This window comes from Anser cygnoides, chromosome 11 (assembly GCF_040182565.1).
Source record: "Anser cygnoides isolate HZ-2024a breed goose chromosome 11, Taihu_goose_T2T_genome, whole genome shotgun sequence".
Classification (NCBI taxonomy): domain Eukaryota; kingdom Metazoa; phylum Chordata; class Aves; order Anseriformes; family Anatidae; genus Anser; species Anser cygnoides.
The window spans coordinates 2,371,770-2,389,914 of record NC_089883.1 but is presented as its reverse complement, the minus strand read 5'-3'; the positions used below and the strand labels follow the sequence as shown (position 1 = coordinate 2,389,914).

Below are 18,145 nucleotides of genomic sequence, written 5' to 3'. Positions count from 1 at the left end.
CTGTCCCTGCTTTCTGCTCCTTTCCCTTCTAAAAGCTGCTCAAAGTGGGCTAAGTCAGGTAAATGTTTCCTAACCCTGAATTAAGATACTTAAAAGCAAGGATTTGCATTCTTTTTAAGTAATGCTCCCCTCAAACCCAAAAAGCACAAGTTTGAAGACATAAAGGTTTAATGTGAAGTCTCAGGCTGTTGATTTTGTTGCAGAAACCCTTGTCCCAGGCTACTGCCAGTTTCTGCATTCCACTTGGACAGTAAGACACACAATTCTTCCATACATCCTCTCCTAACGTGCTTCTAAAGCCACGCTAGACTTACACTTTTATGTTCCTGGTGAACTCCATTCTGCCCCCAAAACATAAACAGTGTCAGAAAAACACAGAAGCCTTTCACTGTTCCAATAGAATTTATTAGCTGTAAATCCACAACACAGCTCTCTGAAGTTAGGCAGATGAGGACTGCATGGTGTTTACGCTTCAGCCTGGGCCTTTGCTGCCTCCTTCGCCGGAGCTTTTGCTGCAGTCTTGCCTTTGGTCTGGGCCTTAGCTGAGACCTTGGCCTTAGCTGAGACCTTGGCCTTGGCTTTCTTCTCCTCCTTGAGTTTGTGCTACAAAGAAGAAAAAGGATCATTAGCAAATACAAAATGGGTTTTAATGCTTCAGATTGTATTACTGGCTTCCATTCGTACTCACATTTTGAGCATGGCGCAGGATGGTGTTGCGTCGCATGGTTTTGGCGTACGGGTTCAACTTGATCATGATTCTCAGATTCTTCAGTGGATTCTTCTTCAGGACTCTACGGTGAATCTTTTTCCTGAAAGGAACAGACATACATCATGACCACATTTCCCAGTTCAAGTTCCATAAAACTTTCCCTGAAGTCTGCTTTGGAAGAACTGTAATTCCTAGTATTTACACCCTGTAACTAAAGAAACCTCAGCATTCTCTCACATCTCAAGGGACAGAGATTTCTGATCTCAATACGAAGTCTTACACTTGGCAATTACTAAAAAGAGACTACACTTGGAAGTCATTAGTTAAAAATGATTACTTCGGAGGACGCAGTGCCTTCTGGATTTCCTGGCTTCTCAGGATTCTTCCAAGGTCCGTATTGGTCATCTTATGCATTGGCAGGCTGTGAAACAAACATTCAGAGTTTAGGTTGGTAGGAAAAAAACATGAAAACAAAGGAGGTATTTAGTAAAACGTACTGACTGGTGTTCATTTTCCATATCTAAAAGTGAAGAATCTCTGACACTGACAGGTTATTCTGCCAGATTTTTTTTTTAACCTGCATGTAGTTGTGTCAGAGATCAGCTGCACTTACTTATAGTCGCTCTTCAGAGTAGCGGGTTTGCGCCAGGTGCCGTATAAATCGTCCAGCTTGCGGAAGGCACTTTCAGTCCAAATGCAGAAACGCCCAACATGGCCACCAGGAGCAAGTCTCAGCAGATTCAGCTTGTTCACATCCAGAAGAGTAATTCCTATAGAAAAACAGACACCTCTTCGATTTATCATGAAAATCAAAGAACACAGAACTAAGAAAAGAAAGAAATAGACACAGAAACGGATATGGACTTAGTAACTTCTATATCACTAAGTTATATATGCATATGCATGAAAACGTATTAAATAAATTAAAAAAAAAAAAAAAGAAGCCTTTTCCAGGAACATACTTAAGAACTTATCATAGAATCATAGAATATCCTGAGTTGGAAGGGACCCTTAAGGATCATCAAGTCCAACTCTTGATACCCACAGGTCTACCCAAAAACTTAATTTATACTGTTCCAAATGCAGTTTATGAATGGCGACAGCCATAAAATTTGTTGTAAATCTCTGTCAGCATCACCAAATCAGATTCCTGGAAATAAAGTTGTCAACTGCTTTAAGTCAGAACTTCCACAAAATCATGTGTTTCAGAAACACGGACCAATGAAGTGGAATCTCATCATTCAAGGCAGTCTCCCACAAGAGTAAGCATGTTCCAAGTTAAAATTACCTGGGATATTCCGGAAAGCTTTAATGATACCATTGTCCTCGTTGTAAATGATGCAGGGTCCCCTACGCTGGATGCGACGGCGATTCCTCATTTTACCCTTTCCAGCCCGCATACGCTGAGAGGCATAAACCTACACAAAAAAATTCAACTTGTGAAAATTCAAAAACATCCAAATTACAATAGTAAGACAAATCCATGTTAGTCAGAACTTCACAATCATCACTGATTATCTGAAACACGGACCAGTGAGAAGTTCATCATTCCCAAGAATCAAAAAAGACTGAGCTATCAATGTTAAGCAACACCGAAATGAAGAGAAATGAGCTCAGAGTAACGCAGCATAGGAAGAAACTGACATTAAAAAAAAAGTTTAAGCAGTCGAACAGTTTTGTTTCATCAAACCCAAATAGAACTATTTGGAATTCCTAATTTAACAATGGCAGATTATAGGAATGCATTCCTAAGAACATACCTGTAGCAACTCACCTTTTTGATGTCATTCCAAGCTTTAAGCTTCTTAAGAAGAAGAACAGCTTCCTTCGTTTTCTTGTAACTCTCAACTTTGTCCTCAACAACCAGAGGAAGTTCTGGAATCTCCTCGATGCGGTGGCCTAACAAGGATACAACATCAAAAGCAGTGGAAATGAAATTCACTCTCTAATATGCAGGCAGAGTAAGAACAGTAGACAAGTTTCAATGAAGTATTACAGGCCTGCCTCGAACAATACCCAAGTAAATTTTAAGCATAATCTATGACTTCTATGAACAGAAATCAAACTGAACTGCCACGTGATTCAAAATTCAATCTCATTTTCTGTAACTGTGAGGACATGATTCGTGCCAGTAACGCACGCAGGAGTACGTCCGTATCACCTGACTTCCAATACTGCAAAACTGTGCATTACCTCCCCCAGTTGTACGTAACAAAAAGTCATCCTGCTGAAGAATGGGACTGCCTCCTCAACTCTTTAAAGGAGCACTTATTTACCCACAAGAAACATTTCAAGTAATCACACAGTTACTGATACCGCTCAGGCAATGCCAAACCGCAGGCAAACGTTTCCCAAAGCAGAGCTCCCACCTTTAGACATGACCAGTGCTGGAAGGGCCGACGCTGCCAACGCGGAACAGATGGCGTAACGCTTTTGAGTTGTGTTCACTCTGCGGTGCCAGCGTCGCCAAGTCTTGGTTGGGGCAAACATGCGACCTCCACGACACATCTATGCATCTACAGTTAAGAACAACCTTTTTGAAGCTTCTTTTTCCAGTGTGCCTCTTTAATACTTGCTCAGCATCAACTGTTCGTCAACCGTCTGTACCAGTACACTGACAGCAGGCAACTGTCACTGAGCACAGAGTAAGACGCAAATTACGACATCATGGCAAGACAGTATGCATCACAAGATTCGTCCACCACTTTTGCAGGGGGGGAAAAAAAAGAATGAACGCCTCTGTTCATTCAAATAAGTCTGAATTTGCACACAGGTACTTCTAGTCACATCAAAGTTTTCTCAGACTCCGAAGTTCAGATCACTGCGGGCAGCCATTACCCCAAGACATGGAGGAATTCCATTTCGCATTTAGTTACAATTACTTCTCCTGGATGAGTTTAGATTTACACTCGATGCAAGCAGCAGCTATGAAAGGATACGTTCCCAAAGGCACCTTGGCCAGAGCGGTGAGTTCCACCACCTCGTACTCGAGGAATACGAGCCACGGCTCTCCCAGTGCCCCAAGACTCGGCACTGGTCTGATGACCTGCAGCAGAAAGATTTTAATTCAGAGAGCGACAACACTGCAATTTCCCCTACGTCACCGATACGCTGAGTTCGAGACCAATAATCAGAACTTCCACTGTTATCATATGGTTCAGAAACACGGACCGATGAAGTGGAATCTCATCATTTCAGCAAAACAAGCCATGATTAGGTAAAATAACTCTTACCATATTAAGGATCTGCTTTTCCTAATAGTTAACATTTCATGTAATTTAAAGTCAGATCATTAAGAATCAGAATAGTTTCCTTGTTTTCTCTTCGAAATCCTACTGATTGGTGCTTCTCTTATTTCAATTCTAGATTTGTTTCAATTTTAACCCACCTACATTAAAAATCAACAGCTACCACAAGTTATCCCACCCGTTCTACACACAAACCATACCTGCAAGTTCACTGACAGCATAGGGCTGCCTGTTGTTCTTGCGCAAATTGGTGTGAACGAAGTTCACGACATCAGGGCGAATGGGAGCCCTGAACACGGCAGGCAGGGTGACATTTTTCCCTGATGCTTCTCCCTTCTCGGAGTAGACAGATATTAACGGTCGAGCACAAGCCTGAAAAAGAAAAAAGGAAAAACTCTTGAGCACAAGTCAAGTCCATCACCAGCATTTGAAGCAATCAAATATTGCTCAGAATTAAAGGTGTCTTCAGTTCGACAGTGCCAGCATGCTGACAGCAGGCAACTGTCACTGAACACTGGATAAGACGCAAATTACATCATCACAGCAATAGTTTTCACTTAAAATACTGCTCCCCAGCGCTTCCCACGTTGTGAACACCACACCTGAGATTTGAATTCAGGAGATGTCACTTGGGTAATGTTAATCTAGAACCCAATTTCTAGGCCTTCTAAACAACTTTCTATCTGCTATTAAAAAAAAATATGAAACCCACCTGTGTTTATCAGTTTCTCAAAGGTCTGAGATTCAGATCATGTACAGCAGCTGAAATGCTGTACCCAACTTCTCTAATACAATATAGAGGCTCACAAGGACTACAAGCAAGTTAACTTAAAATCAGAGTGATTTCTTTTTTAATGTATGGATCCCCGAACAGTCCCCAGTGCCTCAAAATTTGAGAGATGAAAAACCGACTGGCCAGCAGCACCAGCTTCCTTCCTTCGAAACGTCTTGAAGATGAGCAATGATACCTTGCAGGTCTGAACAGCAATCTTCACAAAAAAATCTGAGTGTTATAACTCATTTGTCATTAACAGCTCATAGCGACAGTACAGGCAAGGTACCTTCCCTCCCTTTCTCGTGCATAATTCATTTCACAGATGTTAAAAACACCACAAAACTCCAAAAAGTAACCAGCCAGCTGCACTGAGGGCACCGTGCTGCGTACCTAATGGTGCTTACTGGCAAGGCCCTGACTCTTGGAGGGCCTCACACACACAACAAACTTTGTCAGGGTGAAGGAAATGGGAAATGGTTCACGATCTGAATTGTATCAGCAATAAATACATACATATATATTTATATATATTGGCAGCCCGGTTCCGCAACGAGGCCTGTTTATATTTGCACATATATAAAATATTTTAGAAGAAATACAACTAAAAAACAAACAAACACAGCTGTAAGGAACGTTCTTATCTACTATTCAACATTAGCTCCAAAGCTCCCGCGTGGCTTCTTTTTGAGTTGCTTTAGGGAGCTACGTGACAAAACCGACCAAGCCCCGGCAGCAGGCCGCATCATCTCCCACGCCGCCCGAGGGCCGGGACCGGGGCCAGGACGAGGGCCGGGGCCAGGACCCCAGGCCCAGGCCTGCTTCCAGCGGAGGTGCCCGGCCGGGGACCCCCCCCCGCTCCCGGTCCCGGCCGCCCGCAGAGCGCTGACGCCTCCAAAATGGCGGCCGCCCCCCCTCCCTCCCTCCACGCCTGCAGCCCTCGCGCTGCCCGCTGGCGGCCGGCTCTGCCCTCGGCCCTCTGCCCGCCAGCCTCAGCCTGGTCCCGCCGCCGCCCGCCCCAGGCCCCCTCCATCCCCGCCGCCAGCGCGGTCCCGCCCCGTCCCCCCTCACCATGAGGGCAGCGGCGGAGCCCCTCGTGCTGCCGCCTGTCGCCGCCGCGGCACAACCGGAAAAGGAAGGACGTGGCGCCGCTGCTTCGCTACCAGCCGTGTCCTTCCTCGCCCGCCCGCCGCACCCGGCAGCACCGCCCGGCCCCCGGCTGCGACCTCGGCCCCGGTCCCCTCCCCGCACCCCGCCACCGGCCGCACGGAGCCCTCTGAGCCCTCCCGGGACCTCCGTCGCCGCCCGTCACCTCCCAAACCGGGGGACTCTTTTGTGGCGGAGGGATTCCCGTGACGGCCCTTTCAGTCTCACAAAAGTCAGATTTTTAAAAGATGTTTTAATTATTATTATTATTATTTTTCCACAGAAGGGCGCAGGCAGAGAATAAAACCGAATAAAATCCTTGCCTAGATGGGAAAAAAATAATTTTTTGGCCGCGGTGGGCGGGCCGTGGCGCGGGGTGGGCGGGAGAGGCGCGGCTGAGGCGGCGACGATGGCGGCGGGACGCGCGCGGCGGGCGGCGGGGACGGAGCTGTACCGAGAGCTCCTCCGGTGCGGGACGGGACCGGCCGAGGGAGACGGGGAGAAACCCCGAGGGGCCCGGGCCTGGGGAGGGGGCTCCTGGGGGGTCTCCGGTGTTTTTGTGTACGGAGTGGGGTTTTGTGTGAGGGAGATCCCAAGTAGTTAATGTCTCGTTTTGTTTCAGGGTATATGAAGAAGGAAAGAAAAGCATCCCTGAACACCCCTATCTCTTTGAGGTAAATATTTAGAAATAAAGCCTCGAAACCACGTCTGTGTGTTGGCAAAGCGGCTGCTGGTCCCGGTTGAAGCAGGTGTGCGGGCACCGTGCAGAAGTGGAAATTAGAACCATAAAATTCACCTCAGGGATGGCGTTATACTGAAGTTACCTCACAGCATCCCCCGGCCTGGCCCCAGTTCTTTGCACTTATTAACGGTTAACTTGTTTAAAAGAATTGGTAGGAACAAGTGAGTATGAGGGCTCTGTGGGACAGGGCTGGCTCAAGAAATTAATCTCAAGGTTTATACAAGTTTGGTAGCAGTTTGAAAATAAAGGCAAATGATCATTTGAAGATAGAGTAATATGAAAAAATGAGTAGATATGATGGGTCAAGCGATGCTTCCCTGTATTCTTAGAGAAACAATGCTCAAATAAAGGTATTCCTTCATTCTCAAGAACAGGCTTGGGTTATTTGATGTCTACAATGTTTAGTGCTCTCAAGAGAAATTCAGAGATCAATTGACTTCAAATGTTACTTTAAATGAGTATATCTTAAAGATATTTACTGACTGCAGTTGCTACTTGACAACAATGATCCCTTGTTATCTGAGGATTAATATCTTCATAATTGAACTTTTGTTCATTTGGGTAAACTTCATTTTCTCAAAGAACCAAACTGTTAAAGACGAAGGTTTCTATGTGGGTTATTTGAAAGTTGTTGCGTTTTCACAGTTGCTTTAATATTCAGTTCCGTCTTTGGAACTGAGCACCAGGAACTGCCCACGCACTAACTGTTCTCCTGAAGTAAGAAAGCCTTAGATTCACGAGTGGTAGTAATGGAGTTGGAAAAAGGCTTAAGTAATTCGTTGGTTTTACAATTTGAAGTATTACAAAGTTGCTGAAATACATCAATTACACATAGTGTATTATTTTTATTTTCTTTTTCCTCCAGAACGATGTAGAGATCTGTTTGTTTGGTCGTGGTTGCAAAAGTCCCATTGAAAGATTTTGGAATGGAAGTAGTATGGTGTATATTTTGCAAAAAGCAGTAAGTGTGTATGACATTTGTTAAACTTTTAAATGTAATATAAAGTTTTTAATTTATTCCTATCAAATATTTCTACGTACCTTGTATTTTTAGACTCATCTGTACATTTCTCTTAAAGGACCACAATGAGGGAGGTGACCCAATGGAAGAATCAAAATCAGATGATGCTGTTTATGCCTCTGAGCTTTTACCAACGGAGAGTGCTGGACCAGTCGCTCTTTCTGTTAGAAGGGCAAAGTAAGTGCACAAAAGTCTGCCTCCATCCACTTATTTCAATAACTTTTTCTTTTTTTTTCCTAACTTTTGTATCTTGCTAATACTCAGCACCTGTGTTATTTTTGATCCCTCAAAATTAAATTACTCATCAGATTAATGATGAGCTGAGCATTTTTCATCCTGCAAAATGACCTCCACTGGTAGAAGTATCCCTAATGAAGTGTAACCAAAGTCCAAGTACTGGAAAAGCACCTGTGGCCTGTCCCGTTTGGTTAATGGGACTGCCTGAGCATAGATGCACAAAGAAAGTTTAGGAAGACTTAAATGCTTGGTTTTGTAGGAGTTCTGTTTAAAAAATCTCATTGGGATTTAATGGTACCAAAGCATGGTGACTAGTTTGATTAATTAACTTACCCTTTTAAAACACTTGAAATGTAAAATTCAATTACAGTTTTAGAATTGTTAGTGTAAATGAAAGCATTGTATTAAATATATTATCAGTTGTGATACCTTACTTTTTTTTCATGACTTCATTGCTCTACCTGTAAAAAGAAGATTATAATACTGCGTTCTTTTTGTAAAATGATTTAATGTCTGCTGATGAAGCAGGGCAGGGCCGATAAGAGTTAAGTGTTACTGATAATTCAAAGTTTTATGTAAGAGAAAGATTTAGTTATACTTGCTGGCATCTGATTCTTTCCTGTTCATACCTCTAGGCAGTTGATTTCCTTATATACAATGGCACAAAATCCAAACATGACCCATTTGAAGACAAGTGAACTGGCTGTGCTTCCTCCCCTCTGGATAAGGTGTGATGGCTCTGATCCGGAGTGTACTTGTTGGCTTGGAGCTGAGCCTCTCAAAGCTGGAAACAAAATCACAGGGATCAATATCTATATGGTTACATGTAACGGTAAGATTGTGATGTTACGCGTAAAATTGCGTGAGGAAGGCTTAAGAATGTGGGAATACAAATACAGGGATTCTGCCTTTGTGTGATGTTGGCTTGGTACTGCTCCCTTGTTGTTTGTGGATATGTGTGGTATTTATTTTTATTTTTTGTGAAAGAAAAGAGAAAGACGTCTGTTGTGCAGTGTGGGAAATAACATTTAAATATACTTACAGCAGCAGTATCTGTGCAGGCCTACCTTCAGTCAGGTGCAATCATCTAGCACTGACTCTTACTAAACATTTAAATATTAACATCAGCTTTTATTGTCAGTAGAGTAGATGCAAGAGAAATGACAGCTTTCTGAAGGACAACATGAGTCCAAACAGAATATTTGAGCATTAATTTTGCATGGCAAATATGACTTACATCATAATGCAACTGGTTCTTTTTTTTTTGATTCTTACTTTTTTCTTTTCCCAGGTCCTACAGCTGATAAAACTGTTTTTGCAAACCTAGAGGAACTCAAAATGGCACATAAAGTCAAACACCATTCATCTATTGTAGGTTTCTATGGTCCGTCATGCCTCCAGTTTAAGTTCTAAAACCTCTGTATTCGCATTTATCATACTGGTTTTGGGAAGCTTTGTAGATGTTATTTAGAAAGTCAGCATAACCCTAAGATATCATAATCTATTTTGAAGTGATGTTTGGGCTCCTTATATTACATAGTATGTCTCACGTTAGCCATTTTTTTTGTGTGTGAAATACTTCCAAAATATTTTGTGTGGGTACAAAATTATGTTGAGCTTCTTAAGAATTTTTAAAATCTATTTATTCTAGGTGACGACAAAAGGATTTGCTCAGTATGAACTTATTAGAGCTGCTGCAATAGAGGACACAATTGTAGAATCTGAAAGCAATATATGTATTGACATTACGTGGAATACTGTAGATAAGATTCTGCAGCCACCCCCACTTACTGCAGCTGCCACACTGGTAAGTCGAGGAGCTCAAACTCTTTCCACTCCTTATATCATGAATAGTGTAAAGAATAGAAAATATGTTTGACTCTTGCCGTTTTTGTTTATTATTTATATAAGAGATACTCTTTATATAAGCAATACAATGTGTTCATAGGCTAAACTATTATGCTAATCTGCATTTCCCTAATGAAAATCTTCAGATACTTGATTTCTAAAGCTTGAGCCTGACATAAGTTTCTGGAACTTTCAGAATATTTCATTGGAGTCTGGGGACCCCAGGAGTCCTGTATATCCGCTGTATAGAGAACTGCAGTTTCTCCTTGTAAGTATAAATGAGAAATTCCAATTTCAGATGTATGTGGAATGGTGAATTTGTGTTAATAATTTACTCTTTTTAAAACTCCGTCAGGTCTTTCAAAGATACCTTTAAGTATTTAGTTCAGAATGAACTTTGAATTCAGTTTCAGGAATCTGGAATACATAGAGGACAAATTATGAATTGCAAAGCCAGGAAATCTGAGAAGTTTCAAAATTCATAGTTAGCTGTACAGAGATGTATGATTCTGGGAGAGGTTAACTACATTTTGGAGAAAGACCTATGCAGAACCGTAAACAAGAACTGTTTTGTGTTTTGTTTTTGATGCTACTTTTAGACTTTGGCTGAAGGTTTGAAGACAGGTGTGACTGAATGGCCTGAGTCCTTAGAATCCAAATCAGCTTTTGAACTGGTCCAAGGATTTCTGACTGGTAATTTCTGTTTGTTGTGTGGGAAGAGAGGAATGACAGATTTCATAGAAGCAAAGGAAATTCCAATATTTAATTTTTAAAGTATTAGAATTAGAGATTTTAATTTATATTCTGAAATAATCTGCACAGAGCTGTTAAATAGGTTAATCGGTACATCTCTGAAATTTTCTTTGTCCCAATACCTTGTAAAAAAGAAATAAATCTTTTTCTTTATAAAATGAGAGAACATTAAAAAACAATTGGACAAGTTCTGGGTGCATCTTTCAAGTTACTTGACATGCATATAAGCGTTAAAAGTGCGAAGGTTCTCAGTCAGTGGTGGTGGGCAACAGTAGTTTGATATCTGGAAATAAAGCACCCAAAATTACTGATTGCTTCTGAAAACTGCTGTGAAATTCTGCTTATCAGAAGTTTAAGATACTAGAAAATGAATCTAAAAAGAAAATCAGATGTAGGAATGCACCAAAAGGTTTTCAAATGTGACAGTATATTTTTCAAAATGTTTTGTGTAGAAAGTACTTGGAGAAACAGACAAAAACGATCTCTGACAAATAAATTTGGAAGAAAAACAGAGATGATTATTAGACCACTGTTTAATCTTTATTCCTTCATCACTGGAATTTAAGGAGTTAATGCTTAGCTACAAGAATGTAGTAAAGATATACAGAGAAAACATGTATCTTATAATAAAACATATTAAGAAATTATTTTTCAAACTATATGCTTGCTCAGTAGAAAAAAATTAAAAATTTATACATTTTGTCTATTAGCCACCCAGCAAAGTGTTTGTTAATTATGGTATACCAGGGGATTTATGCAGTTGGTTCGACTATATTTTTTTCGTAGTGGTGATTTTCATTTTCTCCTCTACTAGATTTAAAGAAGAAACTGGATGGCTATTGTATATCAGGAAATGAGAATGAAACAGAGGTATATGCAATTTCCTACCGTTTTTTGTCACCTTGTTCTGCTGATAAGTAGTTATTCTAAATTTTCATTATGTCTTGTATATTATTTAGGCATATATGTAGATATATAGACATAAAGAAGTAAAGAAAGATCTCTTGCTTTCTGTTTTTTTTTTCTTTTTAAAAATAATGGATGAAAACTTAAAGTTACAAGTTCCATAGCTGCTCTCTAATAAGTTCACTATAATTTTTACCTTCAACAAAACTCCCTTTTTTTTTTTTTAATACTAAATGCTCTACCAGTGTCCATTAAACATATTTTTGATATAATTTAGCATTCAGTGGCAGTCTCTGAGGTACTGGAACTATACCTTCTTGCTTCTTTCCCTTCCCTTTTAACCACTATGTATATAGTGGTTATATATGCTGTTATTTAATCATCTGTGAGCTTGGTATCCTGTCACAAAATATGGTCTATGCTTACTTTGCTGGTCTGTGTTCTGGCTGCTTACTGATGCAGTGTGCATCATGCCACTGTAAATTGAAAAAGATCATCTTGAGCTAAGCAGGTGTTTTTTACGAGACAGTCTTTATTTGGCTATCATCAAAAAATCTTTCCAACAGTAGGCTTCACTTCCTGGACTAAACTTAGTAATTATCCAGGGTGGTAAACACGAAAAGAATTAATTTTACTTTTCAATAAAAATATGCTTCCAAATTACTGTGCAGTGCGAGCTTCTATGCAGTACGTTCCCTGGATGGAAGAGGGGAAAAATCAGTAACGCACCCAGTTTTAATCTCTGGAAGGAATTTGAATTTATAAGGTATTTGAATCTTAGGCATATTTTTTTACTTAACCTCTTTCAGAATATCAAATCTGACACTGCTGCAGTGGATAGTTCAATAAAATCAATCTTCAGTGAACGAGGAGACCTGGATTTTGCTGAACAATTATGGTGCAAAATGAGAAGTAAGTAGATTTTTTTTGTTTTTTAACCCCATCCATTGCCCTTTAATTCTTCTCTTCTGTGTATCTACCATACTGTATTGCTTTCTTGATGAAATGAATGTAAATGTCTCTTGAGTTTTAAGGGCTGATCAGCTCTTCAGAAAATTTTTAATAACAGGCTTTTTCTAAAAAAGCTAATTTTAGGTATGTAAGATGATTCTTACAACATATAAACCAACATCTAGCAGGAGATACTGTATTTAATTTTATTTGATTGTAAAAGGTACTAAATAATCAGAAGCATGCATCAGCTCTAGAAGTTTATACTTATATAAAACACTTATAAAGTCGTCTTTCTAGATCTGAAGGACTAGTTTTTAAAGTTGATGAAGCTGCATACAAATTTTATTATTCTTGTAATAGCACTTGCAGTGCTATTATATGAGGAGATACTAATTCTTCGTGTTCTAAACTGATGCTATTCAGCTAGTTTTATAAAGTGTGCCGAGTCGCAATGTGTAGAGAGTGGATGTGGACAAAAGTGTTACAGGACAAGCAGCTTATGTCATATTCTGTTCTCAAACAGTCATGCTGTTCAGTGGTCTCTTCTGATCATTGTTTCCTTAGAGTAACCCTATTCAAAGTCACAATATGACAAACTTAACAAAAAGCAATGCAATCTGTCATTTCAGCTATCATTTTTTTAAATGAGCAGTTTAGTTTTTGCAAGTATGCGTTGGCCTGTTACTGATCTAACAGCTGAAGGGAAAGCCTGGATTGATAAATAAAATATTGCATCATTTTTCTTAAGGTGTCAGTTCCTATCAGGAGTTGGTAGAGTGTTTCACATTGATCATAAAATCCCTGAAACATGGTGAAGTACAGCCGTGGGTATGTATTTGTATTTCACAATGAATTTTGTCCTTTTGAGTTGCTTGAGGGAGAACATGATTTTTCTCATTTAGCTGCCCCTTATTTCCATGTTACGTTGCTTTTAAGTTACTTTTGCATGTTATAGTTTGTCTCTGTTTCCGTGGTGTTGTACTTCTAGTATTATGAGGTTTTGTACACAGCTACAACATAATAAAACTGTTTTAATTTTTCAGATTCACCAAGGGAGTAGCAGTTTGCTAAGTAAATTGATTCAGCAGTCTTACCATGGCACGATAGAGGCCGTTTCCCTCAGTGGCATCACTCCAGTTCAAATGCTCCTAGAGATTGGTCTGGATAAGATGAAGAAGGATTACGTCAGCTTTTTCATAGGTAAGCCTAGTATCTACTAACATGATTAGAAGTTAAAGGGAAAAGGTTACTTCGTGCAGGAAATGGAGATTATCAGGGGGCTGGAGCATGTATGAAGAAGGGCTGAGAGAGCTGGGGATGCTCACCCTGAGGAAGAGAAGGCTCCTGGGTCTCCTCGTTGAAGCTTTTCAATACTTAAAAAACTTTCACAACTTTCAAAACTAACAAAAGGGGAGATTTAGATTAGGGGTTAGGAGGAAATTCTTCACTCAGGGGGTGGTGAGGCACTGGAACAGGTTGTCCAGGGAAGCTGTGGATGCCCCATCCTGGAGGTGTTCAAGGCCAGGTTGGATGAGGCCCTGGGCAACCTGATCTAGTGGGTGGCATCCCTGCCTACAGCAGGGGGTTGGAACGAGATGACCTTTAAGATCCTTTCTGACCCGAGCCATTCTATGAAATAATGAAGTCTGTGGTAACCTTGATCTCACTTCTGCCTGCCATCTGCTGGATTTCCATCTCTAGTATCCTTGGTATTTGTACTTCCTAGTTGTATATATTTTTCCAAACTTAAAAAATGAATATGTTTCAAAATAACTACACTTAGCAAAGCTGTGTATTTCTTTTTTCTAATTAAAAAAAATCTCAAGGTTTTACTTAGTGTAAAATGATACCAGACCTGTGTAACAGGACTGTTTTGTTTTCTTACCTGTTTGCTGTAGGTGATAAAATAAGACCTTCATGCTCTTTTTGTCTTTTCTTCTATGGTCTACAAGGGTTAAAAGGAAATCAGGCAAGGGTGTTTGTTTGTAATAGCTGTATTTGTATGGTCTGTAGTAATTAGATACTTTTTTGTACATATTTTATTCTCGAAACAAAAACTAGGCTGGAATGATTTTCATAAAGTACTTTTTTTTTTTTCTTGAAAACATTGTGGCTTTATTTTCAGTATTACAGGTTTATTTTTTTTCTGAATCTGGGAGGGGTGTCATGTTTACCAGTGGTGTTATCCACTTCCTTTTCCTTCATCTCTTCATTTCTTGATTTCTTCTTTGCTTTGTCACACTGTTTTCTTTCTTTAATTTGTTTGCTTGTTTTTGCTATATGTAAATCTGTATGTCTCTAGGAGGTTGATTGTCTCAGAGTATACAGTAGGTTTCTACATTGTGTTTCCATGTTTGTGCAGCCTTGGTGGTATGTAAGACAATGCCACTTGGCAGGTTTTTTTCTTATTTTGAAAGAGTAATCGTCAATAAATAACATCCTCAATCTTAGTATCTTAACGGCTGCCTTTTTGTTTTGAAATTCCCTGTTAGATCACCTGAGTGTTGCTTGTATGTAATCTGACAATGCGGGGTAATCTTTTTTCCTGTTCACTTTACAGGCCAGGAACTTGCAACATTAACCTATTTGGTGAGTTTCTTTACTTTTAACTTTTAAAGTAGAGCACACTTAGCTGATGGTGGGATGCAAGTCATCTTTCCCATAAGCTGAATAACTGAATTGCAAATCAAGAGGATGGGACGTTATCCTGCAAAATTGTCATTATGTTGTTTATATATTATTTCCTAGGTATCTGGTATGAGTCGTTGTCTGGCAGTATAGTTCTGACTTTGTTCTGATTGTTGGGCCATTCTTTATATTTTTGCTTGTCAAAAGAAGCAAGAAAATGTTTTTAGTAAACTTGAGAGTATGTTGTGTGTCTGTAGAAATTGAGTGTCCAGTTACGAGTGGAAACTGTTTGCTGTTCCAGGATTACTTCATTTCCACATCAGTAGATCTACAAGAACAAGTTCATCGTGTTCAAAAGCTTCACCATATGCTGGAAATAATGGTCAGCTGTACAGTCTTACTTCAGTTTAAACATGAGAACCTCTTCCCTTTGACGCAGTAATTATTTCATTTTACTTTCCTTTTCAATAGTACAAGCAAACAAATTCTTTGATAGTTGTAAAGAAATTTTCAAAAAAGAAAAAAAAGCAACCCTCCTGAATGCTGATGATTGAGACTGCAGAAGCTGGATCTTCTTACTAAATTTTGGTTTGTGATTAAAACTGATAAAACAAATGAAATTATAAAACCTGAGGATCTAGTTAATTTTGGACAAGGCTTATGCCGTGTCACACAAGTATTTCTCCAAAGAATGTTTGTAACTAGTTGATTTATATTATTCTAGAACTTGTCTGAAATATTATAAGGAAAACCCTCTAAATGAGAAGCATGTGTTTCAACTGCCAATCAGGCCAGCTCTCGTCAAGAAGTTCTATCAAAAGTAAGATAATCTTCCGTGTTTTAAAATTAAACAGTAGCATTAAAATTCAGATTGTGAGTTCAGATCTGAATACCTAATTAAATTTTAACATTTTTTGATTATTTTGTCAGTGATCACCCAGAAATATGGAAGGTGGACATAAGTAGTGGGCATGGCCAAAAGGAGGTTAAAACAACATGGCAAGTTAGTACTAGTCCTCCTGTTGAACATATGACATCAAACAATATAGGTAAGGAACATGTATGGTGAAATGAAGTAATGAAAGTAAACATTTTAAAAGAAATTCAGTTTTTATACTGTATTCAGTGGGTCTATACTTTTTCTTATTTATATCTTCAGCAAAACTGAAACAGCGTTTGTTTTTTTTAATAAAAATTTGAGATGGTATCTGTAGCATCTGAAAGATTTTTGGAAAGTTGTGACCTGCCTTCTTACTTCTGCTGAGTTATGTTTTTGGAGTTAAAATGACAGAAGAGTTCTAAATATGGCATGATTGTTTAGTATTCTCCACAGTATGTTATAACTGTTAATATCTTTGCCAGTGTATCTGAGGATGGATTTGAAGAGAAACTTGCCTGTTACTGAATGCTGGCCTCTAGTCTGAGAAGCAAACAGGCACTAAGGAGAGAAGGCATGCCTTGCTTCATAAAATCAAGTGTAGAATAAGTGAAAATGCATAAAGACAGGGACGAATTCAGAATATAGACTGGTATAGAAATGGTTTGCCCCTTTGTCTTGGGTGGAGGAGATTTGTTACACAGTAATCCTTTGGTAAAGCTTTCCTATCTTTCTCAATTTTTGTCATGAAGTGCTTTCGCTAAAACTTAGCTTCAGGAACTGTTTTCAAAATTACTGCGTGAACTAAATACACTGGCTAACCGTATCTTTCATCTCTGCAGGTCTCTTGTGCGATTCTACAGTTAATGGAAGCACTGAAGAAAGAATGTATTTTATTACAATGACTAATTGCAGTCAGGTGCATTTCACATAAATAGATGTTACTCTCCAGGCAGGCACTGGAAAGGTACAGTAAAGGGGAAAGTTCAGTATATTTAGCAACATTCTCTGATTTGAAGAACAATACGTCTTACTGAGTTATTTGCTTTAGTATGCTCGTGTGACATAAGCAGCCATAATTCATCTGTACCCGTCTAGTTTGTAAATATTGTGCAGTTATGAATGTACAGTATAGTTACTTTGAAAATATAGTAGATATTTTGGTTCACAAATTTACAAACATTCAATAAAGTTCTACACTTTGGGATTTAAAATTTTATTTTGGTTTTTACAAAACAAGCAATATTGCCACGTTTTTCTAGTACCAAGCGATATTTCATCCTTCCGATATATTTGGAAAGCTGTTCATCAAGGGCATGAACTTGTGACAGCTTGGTTTTCCTCATCCCTGTATTTTATACTTTGCAGTATTCTTGGATATACTTATTTCTGCTGCTCATATTCAGTTTTTTCCTTAATGCAGAGTGAATTACTTTAGATGGTGTCATATATACTTTTACATTACTTTCTTCAGAAATATTCAGTGTAGCTGGGTAAGCATAATCACTTAAATGCGTTGGGATTAATTACTGACAGTTACATACGGTCGTACATTAATAAGATACTGTATGTAACCTTTTGGTAGTATAACCAACTATATAAGTCTATGCTGATTAATTTGAGAGGGAAGTATTTGCTTAAAAAACTCTTAAGTATAAGTAAGAATAAGAAAAACCTTATTCATGCATTTAAAAACTGAAGCATCTACCATTTCTCGTTTCTCCTCAGTAAATTTTATTTTTTATTTTTATTTCTTACTCCTTTCTTTAGTTTATTGCATCTTAGAAGAATAACTATCAATTTAATAGTTAATGCCTTTGAATAGAAGCTAAGAATTTTTGTATATATGTGCTGCTTCCGTGTTCAGTATACGTACAGCAGTGTTGAAGCTGTATTGAGAGCTAAGTTGGAAACTGGTTTATTGGTTTGCTTTAGAGGATTGATTTCAAGCACAACGCCAAAGACAAATGTAGCCAGCTGGCCATAATCTGGAGCTATTTTTTTTGTGTAATCATGTATTTAACTTGTACCTACTTGAGTGAATTTGTAGTGGAAAATTATATTCTGCAAGTGGCTTGGATTACTTATGTTACATACTTCTGTGTGCAATAAAATATATTGTTGTATGAGGTAAACCTAGTTCCCTATTTAAAAAAAAAAAGATTCTGTAATTTAAATCTGACACAGCAGTTATCTTTGATAAATCACTTCAACTAATTCTATTCCACACCTAAATAGTAAGGCATATATTATCCTAACGTTTAGACATGAAATAAGAGTTTAATATTTAAGCAGTGCTATTGG

The 18,145-nt window shown here is 38.9% G+C and overlaps 2 protein-coding genes and 5 non-coding genes across 11 annotated transcripts in view; 1 reads left to right on the top strand and 6 right to left on the bottom strand.

Annotated features, from left to right (window-relative positions):
* Positions 1-383: 383 nt before the first annotated feature.
* RPL4 (ribosomal protein L4) lies at positions 384-5,955 on the bottom strand. Its single transcript, XM_067003539.1, has 10 exons — positions 5,801-5,955; positions 4,158-4,329; positions 3,649-3,755; positions 3,079-3,217; positions 2,484-2,608; positions 1,998-2,127; positions 1,323-1,479; positions 1,047-1,130; positions 689-809; positions 384-603 (listed from the first exon to the last, which is right to left on the bottom strand). The coding sequence occupies exons 1-10, from the start codon at positions 5,801-5,803 to the stop codon at positions 466-468; spliced, it is 1,176 nt and encodes a 391-aa protein (XP_066859640.1). The 5' UTR covers positions 5,804-5,955; the 3' UTR covers positions 384-465.
* On the bottom strand, positions 1,885-1,955 carry LOC125184342 (small nucleolar RNA SNORD18). The gene has a single exon (XR_007168243.1). It is a non-coding gene; the product is annotated as a small nucleolar RNA SNORD18 (small nucleolar RNA).
* Positions 2,196-2,263, bottom strand: LOC125184343 (small nucleolar RNA SNORD18). Its single transcript, XR_007168244.1, has one exon. It is a non-coding gene; the product is annotated as a small nucleolar RNA SNORD18 (small nucleolar RNA).
* Positions 3,283-3,382, bottom strand: LOC125184344 (small nucleolar RNA SNORD16). The gene has a single exon (XR_007168245.1). It is a non-coding gene; the product is annotated as a small nucleolar RNA SNORD16 (small nucleolar RNA).
* LOC125184340 (small nucleolar RNA SNORD18) lies at positions 3,836-3,907 on the bottom strand. Its single transcript, XR_007168241.1, has one exon. It is a non-coding gene; the product is annotated as a small nucleolar RNA SNORD18 (small nucleolar RNA).
* LOC125184345 (small nucleolar RNA SNORD16) lies at positions 4,402-4,503 on the bottom strand. Its single transcript, XR_007168246.1, has one exon. It is a non-coding gene; the product is annotated as a small nucleolar RNA SNORD16 (small nucleolar RNA).
* Positions 5,956-6,013: 58 nt separating the features above from the next.
* The window catches only part of ZWILCH (zwilch kinetochore protein), a 78,166-nt gene continuing 66,034 nt past the window's right edge, over positions 6,014-18,145 (top strand). For 3 of the 5 annotated variants that reach the window (XR_007168190.2, XR_007168189.2, XM_067003535.1), the window contains exons 1-18: positions 6,245-6,343; positions 6,498-6,549; positions 7,483-7,578; positions 7,697-7,815; positions 8,511-8,707; positions 9,167-9,246; positions 9,527-9,682; positions 9,920-9,991; positions 10,323-10,416; positions 11,291-11,346; positions 12,192-12,294; positions 13,085-13,164; positions 13,380-13,536; positions 14,897-14,925; positions 15,266-15,402; positions 15,689-15,784; positions 15,895-16,013; positions 16,684-16,808. Coding sequence is in view for 3 of the 5 variants with exons in the window: in XM_067003535.1 (XP_066859636.1) it covers positions 6,285-6,343; positions 6,498-6,549; positions 7,483-7,578; positions 7,697-7,815; positions 8,511-8,707; positions 9,167-9,246; positions 9,527-9,682; positions 9,920-9,991; positions 10,323-10,416; positions 11,291-11,346; positions 12,192-12,294; positions 13,085-13,164; positions 13,380-13,536; positions 14,897-14,925; positions 15,266-15,402; positions 15,689-15,784; positions 15,895-16,013; positions 16,684-16,775 (1,794 nt within the window). In the remaining 2 variants the exon portion in view is untranslated. Of the gene's footprint in view, positions 6,108-6,244; positions 6,344-6,497; positions 6,550-7,482; positions 7,579-7,696; positions 7,816-8,510; positions 8,708-9,166; positions 9,247-9,526; positions 9,683-9,919; positions 9,992-10,322; positions 10,417-11,290; positions 11,347-12,191; positions 12,295-13,084; positions 13,165-13,379; positions 13,537-14,896; positions 14,926-15,265; positions 15,403-15,688; positions 15,785-15,894; positions 16,014-16,683; positions 18,020-18,145 lie in introns of those variants that run through there. The other 2 variants (XM_048076294.2, XM_048076293.2) reach the window with 2 other exon arrangements.